The sequence below is a fragment of the Psammomys obesus genome, unplaced genomic scaffold (genome assembly GCF_907164565.1).
Source record: "Psammomys obesus unplaced genomic scaffold, mPsaObe1.curated_primary_1811, whole genome shotgun sequence".
NCBI lineage: Eukaryota > Metazoa > Chordata > Mammalia > Rodentia > Muridae > Psammomys > Psammomys obesus.
In genome coordinates, this window is record NW_026585895.1 from 23308132 (window position 1) to 23334845 (window position 26714).

At 42.9% G+C, this 26714-nt stretch overlaps 1 protein-coding gene and 1 long non-coding RNA gene across 4 annotated transcripts in view; both read left to right on the forward strand.

Moving 5' to 3' along the window:
* Positions 1-21242, forward strand: part of Pla2r1 (phospholipase A2 receptor 1) — a 109176-nt gene extending 87934 nt beyond the window's left edge. The window contains exons 20-30 of the mRNA XM_055600586.1: positions 1401-1537; positions 8828-8945; positions 9588-9718; positions 10150-10294; positions 13652-13890; positions 14583-14751; positions 16146-16286; positions 17258-17374; positions 18496-18672; positions 20616-20648; positions 20754-21242. Coding sequence (XP_055456561.1) covers positions 1401-1537; positions 8828-8945; positions 9588-9718; positions 10150-10294; positions 13652-13890; positions 14583-14751; positions 16146-16286; positions 17258-17374; positions 18496-18672; positions 20616-20648; positions 20754-20968 — 1622 coding nt within the window. The 3' untranslated portion in view covers positions 20969-21242. The remainder of the gene's footprint in view (positions 1-1400; positions 1538-8827; positions 8946-9587; positions 9719-10149; positions 10295-13651; positions 13891-14582; positions 14752-16145; positions 16287-17257; positions 17375-18495; positions 18673-20615; positions 20649-20753) is intronic.
* Positions 21243-25235: 3993 nt separating this feature from the next.
* LOC129671544 (uncharacterized) overlaps positions 25236-26714 on the forward strand; it is a 14295-nt gene continuing 12816 nt past the window's right edge. For all 3 annotated transcript variants that reach the window (XR_008719359.1, XR_008719358.1, XR_008719360.1), the window contains exon 1: positions 25236-25381. This is a non-coding gene — a long non-coding RNA (uncharacterized LOC129671544). The remainder of the gene's footprint in view (positions 25382-26714) is intronic.

The following is a 26714-nucleotide window of genomic DNA, read 5'->3' on the forward strand; positions in this document are numbered from 1 at the left end:
AGAAAGAAAGAAAGAAAGAAAGAAAGAAAGAAAGAAAGAAAGAAAGAGAGAGAGAGAGAGAGAAGAGAGAGGGGGGAAGAAAGAAAGAAAGGAAGGAAGGAAGGAAGAAAGAAAGAAAGAAAGAAAGAAAGAAAGAAAGAAAGAAGAAAAAGAAAGAAAACCCTACATTCAGGGCTGGAGAGATGACTCAGCAGTTAAGGGCATTTCTTCCAGAGGACCTGGGTTCAAGTCCCAGCATCCACATGGCAGCTCACAGCTGTCTGTAACTCCAGTTCCAGGGGATCTGACACCCTCACACAGATATACATGCAGACAAAACATCAGTGCACATAAAAATGAATAAATCTTTAAATAAAACACCTAAATTCAGTTCACTGTTTTATCATCATCAATGTCTGGCCCTAATGGCTACTCATCTCAGAAGGGAGCCTGTTTGCCAGTTGGATGCAATGGCACAGTGCAGCTAGAGAGCAGCTTCTGGATGTTCTGAGAACAGTGCCGCCTAGGCTGAGAGTCCACTTACACCAGGTATACTTTCCAAAAGACCAAAAAAGAAAAAAGCCATGTTCAAGGCTCACTTGGTCAGGAGAGACAGAGGAAAGGCAAACCTCGAGGCGGCTCTGCAGTTGGGGGAAGCTGTGGTTAATCCGCTCGCTCTACCAGCAGGTGTCACAACAGCCTGTGGAAAGGGCTGTTTTGCAAGAAGAGCAGAGAATCCGCCCAGTCACAGCCCCACCTCAGAAGCCCCCGGTTTTCACTCCTGTTCTGAGGCAAGAAGCTGGCCCGGCCTTGCATTGGGCATGTAGCTTCTATGTGCTGGCTTTACATACACGAGTCCTGCCGCCTTTCCTCTGGAATCGCAGCCCTTCCAGACTAAAAGCTAAACAAACATCTGAAATCAGAAAGGCTTCCAAAGAGGAGAATTCCCAAACACCTCCTCAGCGCTCAGAAGTTTTAGAATTTAGATGATTAGATTAGGTATACTCAACTTGCATTTCTCAAGAAGCATTCTAAAGTTTAGAGCTGGTTCAGAATCTTTAGAAATGATGATCTATTGTCTTAGAATCATTTTCCCTGTATTCCGAAGCCAGATTCTTAACAACCATGAAGTCTCCTTTTGCTTCCTAAGCTGAATACTCACAGGATTCTGAAGTAATCTTGTTTCGATTACAGCATTTGTTCCCTTCTTTAAAGAAGTTTTTCCATTCTCACAGTCCAGTTACTCGGGCGGCACCTTGCCCAGGTGTCACTAGAGATTTCTGCGACTAGCAGTCTAGGTCCAGACTTCAAAAAAATAAAAAGACGAAAAAAAGCCATCGCAGTCATGAAAATCAATCCGTGAAGATTTGGGGGCAGCCGCCCTTTTTCCTGAGGCTTTCTGCCCCTGTCTCCTCCTGCAGGGCTCTGGGGGACTGAGAACTGTTCCGTTCCTATGCCCAGCATTTGTAAGAGAGTGAAGATATGGGTCATCGAGAGGGAGAAGCTGCCCACACAGCATGGCACGTGCCCCAGCGGGTGGCTTTACTTTAACCATAAGGTAAATGTCTTCCTGCAAAGTCGCCTTTGTGTCTCCTCTGTAGAACTTCAGTTGAAAAGTATTTAAAAGTGGGGGGAGGTTTTCTTTGTTGTGATGGTGGTTTGGTTTGGTTTTGGTTTATTGTTTTGTCTTGTTTTTTAAGCACTAGTTATTCAAGGGACCTGAAAGTTCCCTGTCACAATTTTCGAATGGTTTTGGGAGCTTTCCTTTTCGTGGGGGGGAGGGGGTGGGGGGGGGGGGGGAGGGGAGAAGTGGAGAAAAAGGTTTTGTGTAAGGTGGCCATGCCTGCATGCTTCATTTATAAAGTTTTACTAGTGAATGTCGCATACATACATAAAGTGTATGTGTTTGTGCCGTGCATGTGTGTGTTCATGTGTGTGTGCCTGCATGCCCATTCATCTAGGCCCTGCCTGCAAATAAACTACAAACTTTAGCGAGCCCGTGTTCCACCCCCCATCACCCCGCCCCGAACCAGCAGGACCCTACCTACCTGTAAACTGATTAACTAATAGTGTAATTTGGTCAGTGTCATCTTGAGATTCATAAAGCTGAGCTTCAGTGCAGAATCCAATTGAAGAGGGAAACCTGGCTGGCAGGGACGCTGTCAGCCAGGTTTGTGATTTCTGACGCTGCCTTCAATTAAGGCTTTGCCTCCACTCCTTACGTTTTGTAATAAAATAACTTTATTGGCCTTGGGTGGAAGTGATGAAAATAAATCCCAAACTGTAATTGTTTAACTCTTAGAGAGTTAAGAAGTGAAACGGTGTCATAATTCCATACACTAACACGAAACTGCTCTTTAATTGTGAACAACCATTGTAAAATTCCAAGAATTCCGTCACACTGGCTGCCATGTTCTTCTACACCATCTTGCTGTGAGTGTTAGCTCAGGCAGTGAAGACACCTGAATTCTGTACATATATATGTGGCTACCTATATGTGGCTCGTTTAATTATGGTGAAATTAAATGATGGCTCTCTTCACTTAGCATGGTATCTTTAAGCCTCAACCACGCTATGACACGTAACAGGATTTTTTTTTTCCTTTTTAAGGATGAGCAATATTCTATAGCATAAATGTTGCCAAAATTCCTTCCCAGGGGCCATATAAACATATTTCCTCCTACTCCTAAGATCCCAGAGACAAACAAAGGTATTATTCTACCAAAAACCATCCTGTAGAACCATTTGGTTTATTGGTTACCTTACAGAGTGTTGGTGAGGGTGGCTTAGGGGAAAGTCTTTACCTAGCAGTGATGATGTCATAGCTGCATGGATGGGGCCTTCTTCCCCTGGTCTTCCCTGGCCTGCATACCCTAGCCCCTCCCCCAGGCCACCCACAGTTGGAGCAGAGTGGTATCCAGCAGGTGGTATGAAGCACCTGGATGAACTCATACTCAGGTGAGTGTCTCACGACCCCTTTCCTCCCAGTGAGAGTAAACGATCAGTAAGTCCACCTGGGAGAATCTTTTGATGGGGGCACCGCTGCCCGGAAGATGGCAACAGCCTGACTCAGAAGACGTGACCACCTCTTGCTCACCCATCTGTAAATACTCACCGTCATGAACACTGAGTATTGCGCTCACTTCTGGCTGACTTTGCTGGGTAGCACCATCAATCTTTCTTACTTGACTGAAATTTTAAGACACATGATGGTATTTTTCCAGTCGTACATCTGAGACATCTGAAGTTTGTACAATCGTGTGACTTCTCTGAAAAGACATATCACATCAAAATTCAGTCTCAGGCTCAGGGTATAAAGCACCTGTCTGGCCAACCAAGCCTGACAACCTAACTTCCGGTCCTTAGAAACCCTGTAACACAGCAGATGCAGCAGCATGTTTGTATCTGATCCCAGCACAGGCTTCTACCTGGGCGAGGAAGTCACCAGAAGCTCGAGGGCCAGTCAGTGTGTGTGCACAGCAGTGAGCAAGAGAGATCCAGCCTCAAACAGGGTGGAAGGCATGGAGTGAGACTCAAGGCTATCCTCCGACAAGACAGAAGCATGGCCCTCCTACAGGAAAACACACACACACACACACACACACACACACACACACCTCATTTTCTTTTTGTTAAGTTGTATTAGATTTGTTTTGTTTTAATGCTATTTTTAAAATATCAGTACTACCCAAAGCAATCTACAGAGTCAATGCAATCTTCATAATATCCCACTGGCACTATTCACAGAAATAGAAAAAGAATAGTGCAATGATATACATCAGTTGTTTACATTTCCAAGTCCCAGTTTGCTTTCCTTTCGGAGATAAACCTAAAAGCATAATTGCTAAGTCATAGGCTGTTCTTGTTTGGCTATTTGGAAAGGTGACAAATGGATTTCCCCAGCAAATAAAAAATTTGCATTTGCATGTGTAATAGGAGGTTTCATCCATGTGCTTTTGGGGGGAAATGTTTAATTAAATACCTTGTCCATGTTTTAATTAAGTCATTTTTTTTTGTACTGTTGAATCGTAGGACTTCCTTCTAGTGTTATATGTAATGAATTCCTATCAGGTAAACAATCTTTACCCCTAATAATTATAATGATGTTTTCCTTTATAATTATAATGCCCGCATGATGCGTGCAAGATTATAATTTTGATAAAGCCCAATGTATCTACTCCTCATTTCGTTGCTTGTGCTTTGGGTATGACACCTGAGAACACAGCCTCCAGTCGCATGCCATGATTTTGGCTCAGATCTGAATTCTGATTGACTCGTCCTTCGCTATATGAGTGTTAGTGTCCTAAGGCTGTTAGAATAAATGCGTCCTGCTGTTGGTGGTTATGGACAGACACAGACAAATGCCTATCAAGTCTCAAAGTTTTGTTTTAAAACAGAATCAAGAGTCAAGTGTGTGCATCTTGAACTGACACTGGGCAATTGGGAGGTATAGATAGACAGAGAAGCAGAGACTAAGGTACCTGATCTTGTCAGTGGTACACCTCAGTTTCCTAAGGACTTCTTAGGCTCCGCCTCCTAAACGCCCACAGTACCTCCCAATGTGGCCACCTGTTTGAGGTCTTTCCAAGGACTGTAACTTTGATAAAGTTTCATTTATAAATGAGGTGGGTTAAGAAACATTTACAGAAGAGGTGGCTCAGCAGCCAAGAGCTCCTGTGGCTCCCTAGAAGACCCAAGTTTGGTTCTCAGCACCCACAGGGGGCATTTAACTGTAGCTCCAGCTCTGACACTCTCTTTTGACTCCTCAGGCACCTGTACTAACCTACACATAAAAAAATTAAGCTTGGGCAGAAGAGATGGCTTGGGCAGAAGAGAGGTTAAGAGCACTGGCTGCTCTTCTGGAGGTCTTGAGTTCAATTCCCAGCAACCACATAGTGACTCACAACCATCTGTAATGAGATCTGGTGCCCTCTTCTGAACATTATATACATAATAAATAAATCTTAGAAAATAAATCTTTAAACAAATTGTAATAACAGTAATAAAATAAAATGATGTCCTATAACAAAATTAAGAGAATGCGTCCCTTTCTACCCTGCTCTTAAAGCTGTTAAAAGAAAAGATGGGGATAAATTCTGAACAAATTTCAATACATTATGGACCATTAAGCTTTCTCACTTCTTTCTCACTTTCTTCTCCAAGGACTAATTTTTATTACTTAAAAAAAAAGAAAGAAAAACTCAGCTGACAAGTTAATTATCTTTTTAGAAATTTAAAAAAAAAAAACAAAAAAAACAAAAAACAAGATATCTAGAAGCTAAGCATCCTTTCCAGTGTCTCATAAATCACCTTCTCCATGTTTGATAATGTGGCTTAATGATGTATGACAAGCTTGACAAGGTGTCGCCACAGGAAGGGTTAGTCAGCAGAGCCAAGAGGGAGGGCTTCTCCATCTTTGTCTTTTTCTTCTCTTTCCTCTCCACCTTTACCCCTCCCTCTTTCCCTCTCCCTTTCTCTTTCTGTTTATTTTACAGAGTTTTATTTCAGACCTCGGTCCAGTGCCAATGGGTTCTTCAGTAGCATCTAAGGCAGAGATGGATGAATGAGAACATAAGGTTGTTTCAGACATAGGTAGTTATTCCATTCAACGACAGAGGGAAAACTGAGAAGAGACCAAATCTGAGGAAATATTCTCAATTCTATTGTCAAATGTTGACTAGGAGCTCTTTGGGAACGAAGTATTTCTATGATTCCAAGCTCACTTGGAATATTATAGGGCCTCCTTAAGTCACAGTTATGAGGGACACGTAAAACTCAGCCACACTTTGCAAATTTGTCAGAAGGTGAACAAGTTAAAACAGAGGGTGCCCTCCTTCCTCCAGCTGTTCTGCCCTAATTATTAACAACAACATTTCAGAGTGTGTTAGTTAAATGTGGCGTATTTTAGAAAAAATAAGCCTGCGGTAATATTGTACTTCCACTGTCAAACTAAGAAATCTTGCCTGCAGGAAACATGTGAGCTAGTGAGGGGAGAATCTGCCTACAAAGAAGGCTGGAGCAAACGGAGCCAGCAAAAGCCACTGGTGTTTATGAATGGTTCATTAGTGACTATCTGAACACAGGGCGAACTCGCATTAAATGATAAGGCTTCCCCATAATTAGCGTGTGCCACACTTTGGGGTTTGTAATTAGAAGAAAGAAGCAGAATAAAAAGAGGAACAGATAAAAGGATGGTTGTTATAAAATAGAAATCCTTTAAAGCCAATTCCGTTTCTTTGTGAAGCAAACAAGAAAGAGGTGTGCAGGAGAGCTGGGAACCCATTCCTCTCTTGATTAGTAACTCAGGCTGCATCACAGTTCCTGGTTTTTTCATCCTAAAAGCAGCAGGAGCCAGGTGAAGCCCTGAAGCCCCAAAGAACACCATCATCAGGACTGAATGTTGGCACTGTTGATGCTTTGGGCAGGAGAGTTCTTTGCTGTGGGAAAATTCATGGCAGGCACCAGCACTGTCTTAGTTTCCAACTGCATATTTCAGCGGCGACTCTTCTTGAACTACGACTAACTAAGAGTGTCCCCAGACTTCGTTGTAACACGTCCACAAGGGTAAAAACTGCATCACATGAGAACTGCTGTGTTGAGTCTAGAATGCCTGAGAACGTCACTGCATAATTGATTGCCGGGAGCTATTTGTTCTAGAGAGTGCTGAGCCAGGGGCGGCAGGAGAGGAGGGTGGGAAGGACCCGCTGCCTGCATCAGTTCAGGAGAGCACTGGGGCTGTCCCCAGAATGCTGTTCTCGTTAAGGAAAGGAAGTGTGGGGTGATCTTAGTCTACCCCTGCTCATGTGGAGAAGCCCTGTGGGGGTGGGGAAGCACGTTCACAAGCCAGCTCAGTTAAAGTTAAATTTTCATAAACCAGTTATGAAGGAAAAGATGGTGGACCCATTTCTGGGCATGCTAAGCTCAAGGTCATAGAGCACATAGTTTACTTAAGGACATTTCTGGGTATGTTCAGTTCAGTGTCACATAGACAGAGGACACAAACAATGGTTCAGTGTCGTAGTGAGAGAGACAAGTTTGCTCTGTGTGCCTAATAGAATGGGCCAGAGTGCCTCCATGAGCTTAGTAATCTTGGCTGGTTTTTTCTTTGTTTTCAAATCCATGTGTCATGTGGCTGTGTGTACAAGTTATCGCATGTGTGTAAATGTACACGAGCATATAGTTACATGTACGCGTATCCATGTTTGTGTAGAGGCCCAAGGTTGACATTGGTTTTGGTCCTCAAATGCTCTTCCCCTTATACACAGAGATAGGGTCTGGCTAGCTCTCCTATGAGCAAGCTTGCTCCGGAGATCTCCATCTCTACCTCCTGCTTGCTGGGATCACAAGTGGACAGCCTGGCTTTTTTCACCAGTTCTGGGCACTCAAATCCCCGTCACCATGCTTGTGTGAAAAGGGTTCTTCCACTGAGCCTCTCAACAGCCCTATAACTGCCTTTCCTGTTTCCAAAAAAAAAAGGTTTACATTGGAAAAAATTAAAAAAGGAAAGGCTACTTACGTGATATTTTAATGGAATAGTTCCGCTCAAAGGTTCCTGGCTCACTGAGTGGCTCAAAATTGGCAATCATTTCAGTCTATTCTCTTAACTCATTGATGGTTTTTAGGGATTGCCCCTGGTGTGCTGTCAAAAAGACTAACCATCTCTGATTTTATGGGGTCATGCTGGTTGGGAGGAGGTTGACAGCAGACAGATTAGAAATTAGCAAATAAGAGAGAAGGACACCACTCCAACGTAAGACAGGAGAGGTAGTGCTCTCTTATTGGAGTTTCTAGGTCAACTGCGGTTACTTTGAAATTCTCTCCGTGGCTCAGTGCTGGGATCAGACCCGCCGATGACTAGGGCTGGCCATGTTCATTGAGGAGGAAAATGAGTGTAAACAGAACTTGCCAGAGCTTTCCGGGTGGAACGGTCCCTGAACGAAGTCTCGCGTGACTTCTGTGGAACCTGTCCTGAAGTGTCCGAGCCTAGATCTTCTTTCTCTCTCTGGCTTACTCCGGCTCTTCCTACCATGTTTGCCTTTTACTGAGCAAGGTGGGCACCCTAGGCCAGCTGTACCGTCCTGATTCTCATTCTGTCTCACAGCAAGGAAACCTCTGCCAATGATGCAGTCCTGGGCCCCACAGCATGGCTCAGCGGGTAAAAGCTCTTTCCACGCAAGCCTGGCAGTCTGGGTTCGATCCCCCGACCTCGCAGTGGAAGGAAAGAGGCGTCACACCCCTCAGCGCTGTCTCCTGACCTTCCTGTGTGTGACATGAGCATATTTGTGTTGTTGTTGTTAAAGTAGCCAATCTCCTTGTGAAAATCCAGCTCATATTTCTTTGTCCCTTTAGCATCGGTGGTGATGTTTGTTCCTTGGTAGTCATCTCCTTTGTTTTCCTTTCTTCCTCTCGCCTCCTTCGCTTGTACTTTCTGTTAAAAGGCTGGCTCCCAGCTTTTAGGGACCGTCAATGTGCTTTCCCCTCTCACTGCAGTGAGGAGGTCTGCTTATAGATAAAGTCAAGCTACACCACTCCTTTCTTCTTAGACGAAGGCCCCTACTGTAAACCGTGCAAGCGGGTGACTGGCTGCTTCTCCACTGAGGGGAGGCTCTGCTCTGACGTTCCGCATGACAAGCACACCCCTGCTTCGGCTCTGCCTCCTGAGCGAGCGTGAGACAAATCACTCTTCCTCCCATAACCCCCTCTCTCCTTGCTTCATTAATGCCCGCAGAGCTGGCAGAAGACAAATGAGTTCTCTGCCTAAGGAAACGGTGGTTTCCAAGGCTGACCTTAGGTGTCTTTGGGAAACGTAGAAGAGTGCAGGAATGAATGCCTTGTGTTGTGTTCCTAGTGCTTCCTGGTGACCATTCCCAAAAACACCCACGAGCTGAAGACCTGGACGCGTGCTCAGGACTTCTGCGCTGCCAGGGGCGGGATGCTGGTCTCCATCGAAAGTGAACTGGAGCAAGGTAGAGTCTGAGGGTTCAGCCAAGCCAGAGTGGCCGCCGTAATTCAAGTCTTAATCAAAACAGCACCCCCAAAATCAGCGCTTAAAACACTGTGTTGCAAAGACGCAGGAAATTTCAGTTTGAGCGTCAGGGTTTAGGCATCTGCGGGAGTCGGCCAGCTGCCTAGACACTGCTGCCATTGGAGGTTTTGTCTGGATGGACTGGAGAGTAAGGACTTTGTGTGTGTTCTAAAATGGCTAGAGTAATTTCTCAGCAGCATCTAGTACAGTTGCATGGTAAGCTTTTTAAAGATCAGCTTGAGTTCACCTGTGTGCTTTAATTAGAAACTTAGGCAATTATATACTTCTGCTTAAATATGGTACATTAATCCTCTTTTGCTTACAAAAAAAGAGTAAACACTGGAAACTGTTTTGCTAATGATCTGATGAAATCTCTGGTTATCTAGCTGACTTCAGTCAATTTAAACTGAAACCAAAATGAAAGACACCTTGTTACCTTAGTAAGAACAAAGTAAGGGATTCCTACAGTTGATTCATAACGAAGCTTTGCTGTCATTTAAATATACTCATCTCTATGGACAGCACCTGATGGTGACCCAGGGCCTTGTATGGTATTACTAACTAACGTGTTTCTATTTTCCAGCTTTCGTTACCATGCATCTCTTCGGCCAGACCATGAATGTGTGGATAGGGTTACAAAGTGATAATTATGAGAATTGGGTGAACGGGAAGCCTGTGGTGTATTCTAACTGGTCTCCGTCGGATATAATAATTGTGAGTTCTAGGAGTAATTGAGGGTAGGGTTTACTGGGGACTGAAACACAGCCTTGTACACTTTAACCATTGTGCTGTGTTCCAAGACCCTTAAGATTTATTTTAACAAGAGATGATATCTGAGACTTAGTAACTAAAATCTCTCTCTTTCTATATTTTGGAGCTATACATTTATAATAGTTCACTGATCCCGTATTACATTTGTAATAATGTAACATTACAACAGTTTCGTGAGTACCATAAACACAATTACTCATCATGATAATTGTTTATCTTAGAGGCTGTGAAGAGGTTCCAGATTGATTTATTAGGTATAAATAAGGAAATAGTATTGTTTTGCTTTTTAAAATTATTCCTTAAATAAAAATTTTCAATGTAACAATAATGTTATATGTTACTGTATATTTTATAACATATGCATTTCTTTAAAGATCCCAAGCTATAACATTACAGTTCAAAAGCATGCTCCTCTCTGTGCCCTGATGTCAAGTAATCCTAATTTTCATTTCACTGGAAAATGGTATTTTGATGACTGTGGGAAAGAAGGTTATGGATTTGTTTGTGAAAAAATGCAAGGTAAGAAACAATTGGGACTTTGTTCCTTTTATTTCCCACCTTCCCTCCACACCTGCAGCTAACAGTGTGAGTTTCTTTCCCTGTGTTTAAGTGTATTTAGCCACGTATCCCCCACTTCTCAGCACCGTGCCCTTCAGCTGTGTTCTAAGGACTGCAGAAGCCATCTGACAGATGACCAAGTTATACACCAACTCTAGAACCAATAAGAGCTTTACTCCTCCGTTCTGGGATTCTCTGCCTGTAATGGTCCATTTTCCCATACGCTAACAAAGTTAGCATTAACACAAAGAAAAGCACTTTCTCTTGGCTTGTGGTTCTGCTCCAGAGCCAACTCGATGGCATCTGCTGATGGCCATCTCCCTGTCATACTTCCAAGATGGCACATTACATAGCGAGAGACTGGCATGAGTGTATTCTGTTCCCAGTTAAAGCCACCAAGATTCAGTCGGGGAACCCCGTGTCCTTACCTCAGCCTAATCATCCTCTGAAGACCCTCTTCCAAACTTCATGGTCAGATTTTTTCTAACCACCTAATACTTTACAATGAGGATTACATTCCAACATATCACGCTTTGCAAAGAACGTTGGTTGACACTAGATCCAAGCATAAACTATTGTGGCTATTTTTACAAGTCACCCAAAATATTGGAAAAGAACAAGAAACTAGACTTAGCGTATTTCTATAACGCCTGCACATGGAAGGCTGAGACAAAAAAAAAAATCTTACCAAGTTCAAGGCCAGCCTGAGACCCTGACTCAAAACAAGAACAGCAAATACCATAAACCAATTCACACTCACTCCTTTTTTTTTCCTGAAGCTCCAAAAATAGTGTTCATGGCTAAATATGGCATGTAGTGTGTTTCTGAATCTGGCAGACACAACTCCCGAGTGATGTTTAGAGTATAATACCAAAGCCATAAGTGATAGCTCCCCTTCCCTGTAACGAAATACCTCAAATAATCAGCTTATAAAGAGAGAAGGCTTATACTGGCATAATGATTTTAAAGGTTCTAGTCGATGATTGATAAGACCCATTGCTTTGGGGCTGGGGCAAAAGCAGAAAATAATGGAGAGACGAGGGGGCAGAACAGAGCCACTCAACTCATGACTGGGAGGCAAGAAGTATGAAAAGGAAGACTCCAGCCCCCCACAGTCCTGTTCAGTCATGCCCACAGTGACGTGAGACCTCCCGGCGGGCCTCACCTCCTAAGTGCTCCATTGGCTCCAGTGGTTCTGGGGGCCACACTTTGGATACCTGGGCCTTTGGAAGACATTTGAGATCCTAACTAAAGTGTCAAAGTGTCACAAACCTCCAGTGGAATGCATGAGCAGTGTCACTGTCCTTGAGTGACCTCGAATAATAAAAATAGTAAAGATGCCTCTTGCTTTCACTCACTCCCTGCTACACGTCCCCGAGCCTGGCACCTTGCCTTGGGTTTATGAGCACTATGCCATAAAACCCTTAGGACCTTGCCAGGAAATAGGTCAAAGTCTCCCCATTCTATACTTAAGGAACTTTAGTCTTTAAAAACAAAAAAAAAAGTATTTCAGTTAAATATAGTGATTCTATTTCTGTAATGTTGACCTCTTTTCACATTTACCAACTGATTGCTTTCTTTGGCATTTGGGGATAAACAACATAGACACTCCTTTGGTGACATTGCAGGGCAGAGGGGGAGAGCACAGGCCTGAGGTCTGGCCACAGACGTGCCCACTCCACCTCTGTAAATACACTTCAGTAAAATGCCTTATCTTCTATGAACCTTGATTTCAGTTTCTATAAAATGAGGTTAAAAACTATTTGATATGCATATACATAACTGAGTATAGTTTGTAGCATACGCTTAACAAATGACAGTTTTTAAAAAACATTTCTGAAAAAAAATTATTAAACTTTGATTCTTGTTACAGTGAACACTCTATACTTTTCCATATAAATATATGCTTGTGTTAGGCTTAAGCCAAAGATTGTTATGCTTTGAAAGAATAAAGAGATGTAAAGAAAGAAAGAAGCAGAGGCCAGGGGAGGTTGCTCAGTAGGTGAAAGAATTTGCTGTACAAGTGTGAGGACCTGAATTTGAATCTCCAGGACCCATGAAAAAGCCTGGCGCCTGGTGTTAAGCCTCTGTGAACCCAGACTCCTTCAGGGAGATGGAGGACAGAGACAGGAGGATCCCACAAAGTTCATAGGCCAGCTAACCTGACAACTCAGCAGAAAAACAACAGAACAGCTCGACTCAAATAAAGAGAGGAACCGATGTTCATGGTTTGTCTTCCAGCCCCCACATGCGTGCCATGCGCACACAGGCTTGCATTCACATGTACTTATGCAAAATAGTGCTTTGGTACCGTCTGGATTTTGTGTAACTAACCATGAGCTGGGAGCACAGACTGGCGAGCAGGCTTCCGGCAAAGAACATACTGGTGACAAAGTGCACTCACTCCATTACTATTTAACTGATAAACAGGCTCGTTTCACTTAGGTTTTACAACATGTGCTTTCTAAGTCAAGGAACAAAGACAATAGACAGCTTTCCAATTTGCCATTTTTTTTATTTGTGGAGAACATGACCAAAACAGGAGAGGGAAGTGAAGAACAATATTTGTTAAGTGTTTGATGTGTCCTAGATGAAATAGAGTGTGTCCTTGTGGATATGTGATGAATTCTACACACACTCCTTCAAGGAAGACCTTACCGGTTTCTTATAGACCTCAGATTTGAGCTTTAGGCAGCTTAGTTTTCTCAAGGTGTTTTAGCCAGGAATGGCTAAGTCCGTGCCTTCAGCCATTCTCATCTCAGCATTCCCCTTAATAAGTCCAAACCGCTTACTGGTTTTAATTTTTAGCCTAGTATGCAAGAGAGATTCAATTCACTCGAGATCAGATAGTGCAGAAATTTTTACTTTGTTTTCCTGTTTCAGTTTTTCTAAACTCCGGCTATTCTGTGGATATAACACAGAGAATTTTAAAAAAGACAAATGCATATATATTAAAGAGAATGTACTTATAGATACACAGAGGGTGGACAGAGGGAGAGTGTGTGTTAACTGGAAGTGGCTTTTTAAACCTCAAAGCCAAAGCCCACTCCCAATGTCACACCTCCTCCAACAAGCCACACCTCCTAATCCTTCTCCAACAGTCCACCAACCTAGGCCCAAACATTCAAACCACCAAAGTGTCCCAGTTCCCTAGCACCGTACACACACTTCCAAGTGCAGTGTTGTTATTCTGAATTCATCGCTTCTGGAAGAAAAACTGGTCAGTGTCGACGTTAGTGACAAAGATGCGTGTTAAGTTTGACCTCCTCCTTTCTAGTCCAGGCACTACAAGCAATTTTGTTCTTGTTTTCATTTTAGATACTCCTGAATACCATGTAAATGTGTCTGATATGTACTCAATCCCCAGTACATTAGAATATGGAAACAGAACATATAAGATAATTCGTGCTAACATGACTTGGTACGCAGCGGGAAGAACCTGCCTGATGTACAGAGCAGAGCTGGCCAGCATTCCAGACATATTTCACCAGTCCTTCCTCACGGTTGTACTCAGCAGGCTGGGGCATGCCCATTGGATTGGACTTTCCACCAAAGACGTAGGTATTCTCTGCCCCTCCCATAGTCTTTGCAAAGTCTCTGTCTACTTCCTTAGTGAGACAACCATTGAAATCCGCATGCAAAAGCAACTCTCAGACTCAGTAGTAAATCTAACATTTCAATAATTGGTTTATACAGAAACAACTGGTTTTTTGCTTGTTTGTTTTGTTATTTGCTTTTGTTTTTTAGAAGCCCGAGGCTACAAAACAAGAGTGCACATCTTTTTAGGACAAGCATGCACTTGCCTGATTCCTAAATATAATGCCCTCATGGGTCCTTTGGAAATTCTCAGACATCCCTGAGGACTGGACTCATTCATACAATATAACTTATCTCAAAACTCAAGTACCATGTTTGGGCAATTTGTTATATTTCCAGAAATTTCTGTGAAAAATGATTGCTGCTGATAGCTCAGAGACTTTATTATTAATTAATTCACTACCTTTGAAATATAACGTGCAGAGTTCTAGTTGTGTGCTTTTGATTTTTGGTTTTGTCTTCTGTTTATTCTTTTGCTTTTTAAAACAAGAGTATTACACACTTGCATTGCTGAAGAGAAAACCCTACTCCTTCCACCCCCTGTGGTTCTGGAAAACAGTATCAAACCTGGAAGGAGTGGATGCTCGGATAGCCCTGGGTGAACCCAGCAGCAGCATTGGCAACGAAGTGACATTTCATATCCTCTCTGCAGAATGGTCTCAATTTCGACTGGTCAGATGGCACCAAATCCCCTTTCACCTATTGGAAAGATGAGGAGTCAGCCTTTCTTGGTGATTGTGTTTTTGCTGACACTGGTGGACGCTGGCATAGCACGGCCTGTGAGTCATTTCTGCAAGGAGCCATTTGCCATGTACCCACTGGTAGGTACAATTCCATCCAACTCAAGGAATGCATCCTCTGCTGCTATTCTGTTCATGATTGTGCTCAGCAAGGAAAACGAACGTGAAAAACAAGAAGTCTCGGTTCTGGGGAAGCCTACAGTCTGGTCTGTGGTGTAAGGACCATACCTGTCATGCCAGGCATGGCTAGACGATGAGTGAAGAGAGGGATTATCAAGAACAGGATGCACTGTGTTCTGATACTGCCCTCCCCAACACTGTCTGCAGTGTAGGAAATAATTTTTTTGTTGTTACATTTTAAAAAGCATCCTATCTATTTGGGGGAAAGGCAGAAGGCTTCTTGAAGGACATGGCAATGCATGCAGGTGGGAACTGAAGAATGGGCAGGAGTGATGGGCAACGACAGAGCATAGGGAAGCATGCAGAGGAGAGAAGCCTGGACGGACACGGAGATACAGGATGGGGGATACAGACGGCACCGCTGGTGTTGAGTTTGCCAGCATGGCAGGTTAGGATAAGAGGAGACAGAAAGTCACACTGGAAAGGTGTGCTCGACTTCATGGAGAATCTGAACTGATGGTTTGTTTAAGACAAGGCTAGTAGATTCTTAAGCAACGATTATGGTGGTGGTAGCTGATGCTGTTCAGACATTCATTATATTCCCTACCCGATACATTGGATAACATCGTATTTACATGAAGGTCAGCTGGCTCAATCCCTTTACTAAAGCATGAAACTTAACCAAGAGCATTAAATAGACTCTTGGGAATCCATGTGTCCACAGGCCAAGAACAGAGGCTCAGCCTTCTTACCCTCTGATGTGGTGTGTATCCTGCTTTTCCTAGCACTCTGCTTTGTTGCTCTGACAGTCCCCCCCCCATCTCCTTTTAAATCTCTCATTTCATCAAACTGAGTTATTTACTTGTAATCTAGATACTATTACAAATAGCACACATACTTTGCATAATTGCAGATGAAAACAATTCAGGATTAAATATAAGCGATGTCTATATTCATGTATACACAAGTGAGGATTATAGAAATCTGACAGCCCTGCCTAGGACAGGTATTTTACCTTTAGGCATTCCTTTCCCGTTATCATTCGGCTACCACTTCCTCCATGAATTGCACCTTCCTGATTTCCTAAAAGCTTTAAGATAACGAACGGTACAGGGCTTCACCAGGCTGCATTCAAAGTACCGTGGCAAAGCAGGCTTTTTATACACTCTTCATGTTTGAGTATTTCTAACAGAAATTCAAGAGCCTAACTCTAATCATCGACATCCACTCCAGCCTTTTGGGGTACTATCGTGAAAATCTTAATGCGTGCATTGATTCTGGCCTTCCATGGAAAAGTGAAATTAGGTTTATCTCGGCATCGCCAGCCCGAAATCACACCTGGTTTTTCTTCGTAGAGACAAAGGCATCTGAGCACCCAGTGCTGTGCTCAGAGACATCAGTTCCCTGGATAAAATTTAGAGGTAATTGCTACAGCTTTTCCACCATCCTGGACAGCAGGAGTTTTGAAGATGCTCATGAATTTTGCAAAAGAGAAGGTAATTCTTCTACGGTGCAAAATCGCTTTCACATACCCCCTGACATCTCCGTAAACAGTGTGTGTTCTCAGATGCCAACTACCCGGTAACTTTAGGAACCATGAGAATTACTGAAAAAAATAAACACTATGGAATTTGTTTATTAGGGGGACAGATGTTTCAGGCAATTCAAGTTCCAGTGCAGACTTTGAAAACCCAAGATGGTGCCTCAGTGTCCAGCTTTCCCACAAAAATTCTTCCTTCTGAAGCAGTGTGCATTATGCATTTTTAGTGTTGTCTAAACCGGATCATGGCTGTTTTAACTTTCTAAATGAAAGCTTGTACATTTTTATATACACAGTTTTACCTTAAAAGTCTTAAATCACATTTTAGGGAGGGACAGTACACAGGCCTTTAATCTTGGTGCCCAGGGGGCGGAGAGAGTAAGGGCAACCTGGTCTACATAGTCAGTTCCAAGCCAACCAGGGCTACATAGTAAGACCTAGTTTTGTTTTGTTTTTAATCACTTTAAATTGTGTGTGTGTGTGAGAGAGAGAGACAGAGACAGAGAGACGAGACAGAGTTGATATCAGGTGTCTTCCTCAACCACTCCGTGTCTCGGACATGGTCTCTCACTGACCTAGGCCAGCAAGCCCCAGCACCGTCTCCCTAGCCCTCCACTTTTCCTGAGTCCTGAGGATTCACACCAGGGTCCTGGTGTTCATGCAGCAGGCATTTTACCAACTGAGCTGTGTCCCCATTCTACTCAACCACTTTTTAACACTAGAAAATGGAGTTTGGGGCTACGCTCAGCAGTAGAGCCTTGCCCAACATGGCAAGTGTTGGGTTCTAGCCCCAGCACCAGAAAAGAGGGAAAAAGTGTATCGAGTGATGAAATATCTATTTTTCAAAGCCAAGGTTTTGCAAATAGAGGCACAGAAACATTTGGAATTGTGTTTGCCTCGCTCACTGGCTACTTGTCTCTCTTACAGGGTCTGATCTTCTGGCGATCAAAGATGAGGCTGAGAATTCATTTCTCCTGGAAGAGCTTCTTGCTTACGGCTCTTCTGTCCAGATGGTGTGGCTGAATGCTCGATTTGATGGTAACAGTAAGTGATGGGGGTTTGGAGGAGGCACAAATTAGTACGCAGTCACTGGGGCCTCGGGGAGCCACACGTTTGCTGTGAAAATGCAGTGTGAATCCTCTAGGAGCCCCTCCCAAACAAAGCAAAACAACGACTCAACCTCCATGACACTGAAGATGCTTGCAGCAACTCTGTTCCCAGGCCGTCGCGGCAAAGCCAGACCACATTGACCTGAAAACAACCCACTTTCTGAAGCGCTGCAGAGCACAACCGAATCAGAGAGCTGTTTCCGTGATAAGCTGTGCTTTTTGAATTCTCGTATGCTATTCGTAAACACCAGTGTGTGTAATTTCCTTTCTTTATGTCACTGATATTACTGAGAAGCACTTGTAAAGAAAATTATTTTAATTGTCACGGAGAGAGTGTTATGTTGGTGTAGGAGGGCAGGTACAGAGCCCATCCTTGAGAGGAGTAATTTTAATCCTGGGCGTTGAATTTCTAGCAGATGGTGATAATCAAAAGCTAGCTGACCTGTGGTTCACTTTATTGCTAGTTTTAAATTATTTTCAGACAATGCACCACAAACACACATACACCTTACTGACCATATATGGGTCGAGCGTTTCCCTGGAACCACTTCCGGTATAATAATGACTTTAGGAAATGAGTCCCCTTGTTACGGTGTTGATATTAGAGATTTAATGGGTTTTCTATACATTAACTTTGTTTACTATGTGATGTATTTAGCTGGTTAGAAATTTGTAGACTGTCTCAAAATTCAAACCAGGACATTAAGAAACAAGATATTTATATCTAAATGACACAACTGCCCAGGAGCCAACTCTAATGAACACATACCTTTTTCTGTTTGCTTGCTTTTGTTTTTGTTTCTTCCAGACAGGGTTTCTTTGTGTAGCCCTGCCTATCCTGGAACTTGCTCTGTAGGCTAGACTCTCCTCAAACTCAGAGTTCTGCCTCCCAAATGCCTGGCTTGATACATAGTTTTTTTTTGATGTTTTGTTCAAGAATATACTTATGGAATTAAATGTGTCTCCTTAAATGTGGGGCTGCTCTTATGGCTTATCCCAGTCTGACTCTGGTAATCATGCACATGATTCGTAATAAGCCAGCAATCTTTTCCACAGATGAAACCTTACAGTGGTTTGATGGAACACCCACAGACCCATCAAACTGGGGCATTCGGACACCAGACTTGGACCACCTCAAGCCCCGTCCCTGTGTTGCCTTGAGGATCCCTGAAGGCGTATGGCAGTTTACCCCCTGTGAAGACAAGACGGGGTTCATATGTAAAATGGAGGCAGGTGTGTAAAGGGAGAGACAACGCCTTCATATTGACTCTTCCCTGCTTAATGCTGACCTGCCATGGTGACATTGAAAGAATTGTAAATGCAGATGTTTGGAGGGTTTTTCAGATAGATTCTGGCATGAGTCAGAACATTTCAGCTCCTCTTTTCCTCTAATATGAAGGGGGAAAAAAAAAAACATTAGTCATACAAATGAAATCAAGACACGCAGTTTGCACCAAAAAGAGCTATGCTGTGCTGTGAGAATGTTTAGGGTTGTCATTTGGTGCATTTGTTGTGGTTAAGTAGGTGTAATTCTCTCTGCGAGCGTGTTCCACCAGGAAAGTCATATGTGACTAATCCTGAGAAATACAGTTTATAGTGATGGAAATTAGGTTTTGAAAGCTAAGAACATTCCAGACATTTGCAAACAACAGCCAAAGTTTCTAAGCTAGCCTAACATGAGGACCATAGGTGTTTACACTAATCCAGACAGTCCCTAGATGCACATTTTAGCAAGAAGGAAGGCTCTTGTGCCTCTGAGCTGCTGGAGAATGCTTCAGAGAGATGAGAGTCCTGGTTTTGAAGAAGGAGGGGAGTTTAGGAGCTGGACCAGAGAAGGGAAGATATTTTAGATCAAAGGATCAACATTGCTAAAAGCAGCCATGGCGAATGTGCTAAACTGAAGCAGAAGACATGGTGGGAGTAGAATTGGCCAGTGAGGCCGGATCCAGTGCTGTGCTAAAGAGCCAGGCTTCCTGGTGGAGCAAGGGTTACACAGTGTGCCCAGGTAGTCACTGTCATTTAAGCACCAGGAGCAAACCACAAACACCGTACACCAATTTTAAAGTACTGTAGCTTTTCAAGGAGCTGCTCAAACATACCCAGCTTTTGGGGGAGAAAGTGCCTGTGCAACAGGCTGCACTGACAATCAGATGTTGATCCTTCCTTCCTTCCTTCCTTCCTTCCTTCCTTCCTTCCTTCCTTCCTTCCTTCCTTCCTCTCTCTCTCTCTTTCTTCTGCTCTCTCTCTTTCTCTTTTTCTTTCTAATGTAGCTTCCTGAGGTACAGTCTTGCTCTGCTGCCCAGCCTATTCTGGAGCTCCCTCTGAAGTCCAGACTGACCTCAGACTCCCAGCGATCCTCCCAGTCCCGCCTTGCAGGCGCCTCTACATCTACATCTGGACCCTTCCTAGACCAAACACTGCAGAGCTTAGGCCCTGAGACAGTCTTCTTAAATGAGAAATGTTCCTACAGAAAAATGTTTTTATTAAAACAGGGACTCTCTCTGTCACTTTGGAATAGAGGGTCTGTGTATTCATCTCCCACTCTTGAGACTCACAGGTATGAATGGTGCTGACTGAACAGTTGTCACATACAGACAAGCAGGGACTCTCCATCAAATCCCAACAAAATGGTGACTTGCTGTAAGCAAGGACCATGTCTACCATATGTTTCTGTTGTGATAGTGTAAGACAAGATGGAAAACTTTTGGCTTTAGTAAAAAGGAAGGAAGGAAGGAAGGAAGGAAGGAAGGAAGGAAGGAAGGAAGGAAGGAAGGAAGGAAGGAAGGAAGGAAGGAAAAGGGCCATGTGTTATGAACATCAATACTTTTCACTACAAATGGCTCATGAGCTGGCAATAACTAGTAAAGGCATTTGCTGCCAACCCTGGATCCAAATTCTGGAACCCACATGGTAAAAGGAATGAGAGTGATTCCCACAAGTTGTTATCAGACACACACACACAGAGAGAGAGAGAGAGAGAGAGAGAGAGAGAGAGAGAGAGAGTATATAAATGAATGAATAGCAGAGCTCCAGTCAAACATTACTCATAAAAACAGGCCACCAGACTTGATGTATGAGCAATAGTTTGATTCCTTAATAGTTAATTACTTAACATTTTAAGTAATGACATGACTTTGCTGAATTTAAAGAAATATTTGTTTATTATTTGATTTTAGATCTTCCAGCTGTAATGAATCATCCAGGGAAAGGTAGGCTTAAAAGAAGAAAGAATGCTAGATTTTTCTTAGAATCAGTAAGATGTACGGCAGGTGTGTGACAGTATCTATTCTCTCTTTGTCTTTGTCTTTCTCCAGGACTGAGCCACAGCACCGTTCCTCTCATAGTCACAGCGACGCTGGTAACATCCCTGGCCGTTTGCGTGCTTTCCTTCTGGATATACAAGCGGAACAATGACTTTTTCCGGAGACTCACAGGGCCTAGGCGTCTTTACTATCCTACACTCAGCTTCAGCACGGCACATTTAGAAGAAAACATTCTCATTTCTGATCTCGAGAAGAATAGCCAATGATGACAAGGCGAGGAATTTTCCAGCTATGAAGAACAAAGGAGGCCATGAAGGGAGTCCTGTCTGCATTTCCCCTTAACAAGATGCCATTATAATATGAATTGTGCTTTGTTTTAATTATTCTTCAAGCACTGGTTCTGAATTTTAACCAAATCAGATTCAGTTTAATGTATTCACTTCCTTTAACTGTGGCCCATTCTGAAAAGGGGCATTGGTTATTATTTAAAAAAAAAAAAAAAACAACTATTAAAAAGACTCCTGCATTAAGAACTCTCAAGCCAGTCTCCCATGCATTCAGACATGTAAGCTCACCCAACACGTTAAAAGAGGATGGGGAAGGCCCTCCCTCTGACTGCTTAGGAGAGGAAGGTGCTTCTGCAAATCAGTGTCTTTTTTTATTCTAACTCAGTTATTTTCAAATAGCCTGGTTTGGGAGAGTCCTAAATTTTAACCTTCAGGATCTGGTCTCTCAATTAATACTCTAGATGACCTTAATTTTTATTAGGTCTGATTCTCAAGCTAAACAAGAGAAACATCACCTATTCCTAAATATGAAGATCTCAGCAGGCTGGCACTCTTAAGAACAACCATGCAGTTCAAAATGTGTCATAAACTGTCACTTGTTAAGCAACTGGCATGATTTAAAAGTATCTTTTTGGGTAAGTTCAAAGGAACACATTGAGAGCTAATATTGTTAAAATACATGGACCTTATTAAAAATGAAAGTAATAGAATATAATAACTTTTTTGTTTTGTTTTATTTTGTTTTGTTTTGCTTGTTTTTTCAAGACAAGATTTCTCTGTGTAACAGTCCTGGCTGCTCTGGAACTCACTTTGTAGACCAGGCTGACCTCGAACTCACAGAGATCTGCCTGTCTCTGCCTCCCAAGTGCTGGGATTAAAGACAATATGCCACCACCACTGGAGAATATATAATAATCTTAACCAGGACTTACAGAATATATGTAATTTAAACGTAAAGAAAAAAAAATGAAGATCTGAATTACGCTCCCATCAGAACCAAACTAGAGGGAACGTTGAGAAATAGGAAGTGAAGTGACTGCAGTGATAATCCAGACAACGTTCGGCATGTGTTCACTTAGGTGTTTTAAAATAACCAGTTCCTACCATCTCTTTTTCCTGTGGGACTAGTTGGTGCCACTGGCTGGTTGATAAGAATTAAAGGTATGCTCTTTGGGGCTGGGAGGTAGCTCAGCTGATCGAGTGCCTGCTGTGCTATCATGAGAGCCGGAGTTCAGCTCCCAGCCCCTCCAGAAAGGCCAGGTGCAGTGTCACGCCTGTAACCCCAGTTCTGGGATGGGGGTGGGACCAGGTGAATCCCGGAAGCTCATTTACCAGCCAGCCTAGCCAAGGTGATGAATTTCAGGTCCAGTGACAAACTTCGTCTAACGGCGACCTCTGGCTTCTCCATACCCACACAGATGTATGTACAGGAACATACACACACACACACACACACACACACACATTAAAAATTTAAAGTACGTTTTCTGTACAGTGGAAAGCCACAGCTTTGATATTCCTTCCTTTGATTTCCGATGGATAAAAGTGGTTCCATAATCATTACTGAAAAGTTATTCATCACATAAGTGTTTACTGAGTGTTGTGTTAAGACAGATGTTCTGTTCTAGAGTCGGCCCCGGGGGGTAAGCAAGCCAAGGAGGTCACTATGCTCGCTGCACTTTATCCCAGGAAAGCATCCTCCACACCGAAGACAGCAGGTGGCTGTGAACATTGAGGACAGTCTCTGATGGGGAGTCGGGAGGCTTGCCTCAGTGTGCGGTTCAGCCAGCATGCATCAACCGCCCTGGTGCTGGTGGCCACGAGGGGGAGCTCTGAGAGAAAGTATGAATGTGTCCCCACACACCAAACTGGGATCATTACCAAACAACTGAAGACTAGAGTCCTTGGGGACTGGCACCGTGCACAGAGTGCCCGTCGCTACTGTTATGCAGCTCACGCACTGGACACTCTACTTTCATTTTTTTCCCCTAAGTCTTAAGACTTCACTTAAAAGAAGAAAACATTATATTCTGTGGCAGTTGTACAGTTATGACTCAGAAGAATAATTGGCTTGAACTAACCAGAAGGCATAAAAACTCAATTTAAAAATCTATCAAGCAAAATTAAAATTCCCTTCATTTCAGTGGATTTGATGAAGCTGTAATCAATTAACCTCCCAGTAAAAGCATACAGTCACACATAGCGAAAGCATGTCATTGCAAACGCAGTTTTGCTGAAAGAGATGACATGGCTTGTCAGTGCTCTGTGTTTTGATATTTAGTATTAAACCTTATCTCTAGAGCCTGTCTCCATTAACAGTTTATGCACTCATTTCCATTGTGGGACCACTAAAAATTAAAATATGTATATATGTAAATTTTTTTTCCTGTGACTGACCTGAGTATCTTTCCAGACTCCCAAGATTTGAAAGTCTTGGATTTTTTTCTTAATAATATTTGAGTCCTTCCCATTCTAACAGCTTTCCTTCAGGTTAATTTGTGACTCCTCTCACTGGACGCTCCACACTTGAATGATCTCTTTAGAAGAATGGTTTGGGGCTGGAGAGATGGCTCAGTGGTTAAGGGCACTGGCTGCTCTTCCAGAGGTCCTGAGTTCATTTCCCAGCAAACACATGGTGGCTCACAGCCATCTATTATGAGATCTGGTGCCCTCTTCTGGTGTGCAGGTGTGCAAAACATTGTGTACATAAATAAATCTTTTAAAAAAAAAAAGTAGAAGAACAGTTAATGTTGAAATCTCTTTACCTCTTTGAAATGGCCAAATTCATATATGGTTAACTTCTAAACATCCAGGACAAACAACAGTCACAGGAGTGACATCTATAATTACCTTTACATTGTGGCTAGATCCATTTAAAGTCAGTCTTTAAGTAGTGAGCTGATACTGGAGTGGATTAGAAGTGGAAATGAATCTGGACTGCTCGTCATGCCACGAATTCATATATTAACTCACGTGAACGTTTTTCAGTTGGACACCTTCGTAGCGTCAAGTGTTCCATGACCAACATAATTAACCTGTAGTGTACTGTTCAGAATTTTAGGCATAGAAATAACAGCAAACATTCTAGAAAACTAAAGGGCTATGGACTTAGATGCTGATGGTTCTCTTAGCCGCAGCATAATTCTGAGGGTCTTGGAGGGTGTTTTACAAGACTGCATTACATTTGTAATTTTGTCTTGCAATTCAACATACAATAACTAAAAACTCAGACTTATTAATTCCTCATGTTGTGAAGCACCGTTGCCGTATGTGGTTTTACAGAATCGGCTAAAATATAAAAAAATAAATAAAAACAACTCAGGCTCAAGAAATACTGTAAGCATACTTGTAAACAAAGATGTAGAAAGTGTGTTTCATTTCCTGAGTCCATCTCATTATCGTTACTGCATTTTCACTGTTTTTAAAGAAGAATCAACCAAAGGACCCAAACATGAAGTGCTGGGTCAAGAAGTGGAAATCTGCACACGTCTCTAATTCCCGATGATGAATTCTAACTGCAGAAGAGAATATCTCACTAACGCCACGAATCGGCCCCATGCACGCCGGTGACCTTCTCTGCTCAGCGTTAATTAACATGGGTACTTGCTTCTTGCAGAGCACTTTACTGTAATTTAGAACAAATTAAGGGAAAAAAATCACTCAAGTGCTGTTTTTCTTCACACCATGAAGTGAGCGTGATGGGCCAAATTTAATGCATTTCAAATAGTCTCATCCATTTCTTGTAACGGTGAACAGCAATACATACCAATATCTCTTTTTTAAAAGTATCCCAGTCTGTGCTGTTTTTTAATGATTCCTATTAATAAACACTGAGTTTGAGAATTAGTAAGTGTCTTCTTCCGCTGTCCCCACTAAGTCTCTCATTTACACTGTATGCGCTCCTGGATATTTTTAAATAGATGGCTCCTAAATTTAACATGACAAACAAAGAGCCATTTTTATTATTATCGGTTCTAAATGGTGGCTTGTGCCTTATCTGGAGCGTCTCTCCTTGAGTCACACACCTCATGAGGTCCTGTCCTCAGCGGCTGTGTGAACTTTAGCTTTTTAGTAGAGCAGGGCTTCGTGGGAGCTGAAAAGCTAAATCATGAACATGAATTAGCGCTCTTAATTAAGTAATCAATTAGTTAATGATTAGCCCTCGTCCCAGGAGACCTGTAACTTGCCAGGGGAGGTATGGAAAAACCAGGAAAGGTTTGTAGAAAGGAGGGTGGAGTCAGCAGGAAGTAAGCTCTGGATACAAGAGGCGCTGCTACGGGGCTGGGGAGAAACGGTTGGCTACCGAGCAAGCCATGATACTGGCAGTGTTTACTCACCATTGGGAGTGCTTGAGCAAGATGGCATACAGAGGAAGAAGATGGCATATTCATGGTAAGTTAGCATTACGGTCTAATGATAACTGTGTCTGCTATCAAATCGAGTCTTATGGATGGCAGCCCCTGAACTTATCACATCGACACTACTCATATTGCAGTTGTGTCCTGACTCAGTTGGGACCTCAAAGAACATTCTTCTAAATCAGTTACAAAAAGGGGGTTGTGACAATTGATGGATACCCTCTTAGCTTACCAACGTATTTTCCATTAACACATACCCAGATGTATTCACCCAGCTTTTGGTGTAAGGACAGCACGGCTCATTGTACTATTTCTTTTTTTTTTTTTTTTTTTTTTTTTTTTGTAGTTGGTCCAATCAGGTTTTGTCCACAGTGCCTGTTTTACTGTCACTGGCAGCTGAAAATTTGCTGAGGCCTCTAGACCAGTTTGAGTACACGTGTTAAATTCCTGCAATGTTCCCCCATGTCTGAGATTCTCTTGCTCAATAACAGAAAGGTTAGATGTTCACGTTTTTAAATCTTCGAGACACTGTCAGTTTAGTTTTATAAAGGAGCTCTCATTGCCCTGTTTTGCATTGCAGGAGAAATCACGTGTAGTTTGCAGTATCTGGTACATCTGGTATGCGTGGGTTGTGGTACATACAGAAGTTTTGGCTGACTGAATAGGCTAGTTAAATTGTTAGCTTCTGGGGCTCTTAGTGTGTGAGGCTTTACTATAGATACCGGGAGGAGACTTGGCTTCAGGAATGAACTCTGAAATCTTCGGTCTGAATGTAAACAAGCCAGAGGACAGCACCGAGCTACCTGTCCAGCTGGTTACTTGATGAAACACGTCTGAAGAGGGAAGCGGGGAAAACACTGAGGCAGCAGATGCCACCTCGGAGGAAGCAAGCCCAGACAAGGCATCCTGAGCAGCCCTGGCTCGGGGACCAGGGCTTCTGAAGGAAGGCTCCTTGTGGTGTTTTGGATTTCAGTTCTGTAAGGACGTCTTCTGGTGAAATGGATGATTTATCAGGCTATCTTTCCTTCTGCCATGAGCATAATGACTTCATTTGTTCTATTTTCTTGCTCATTAGAGTCCCTAGTTAGAATCTGATCCCCAGGATGGGTTTGCCTAATACTCAGAAAATGTGTTCTCACAGATTTTGATTCTTAGGGGCCTAGAAAAGTGATTATCTTTACAAAAACAACAACAAAAACTCACAAGGGCTCATGGTTGCAGTTAAATCTCCATGCAGCTTAAACGGAGGTTTTGATTATGTAGATATTCTGGTCTTAAATGTCTGTCTGCGTGCGCGCGCGCGTGTGTGTGTGTGTGTGCGTGTGTGTGTGTGTGTGTGTGTGTGTGTGTGTGTGTGTGTGTGTGTG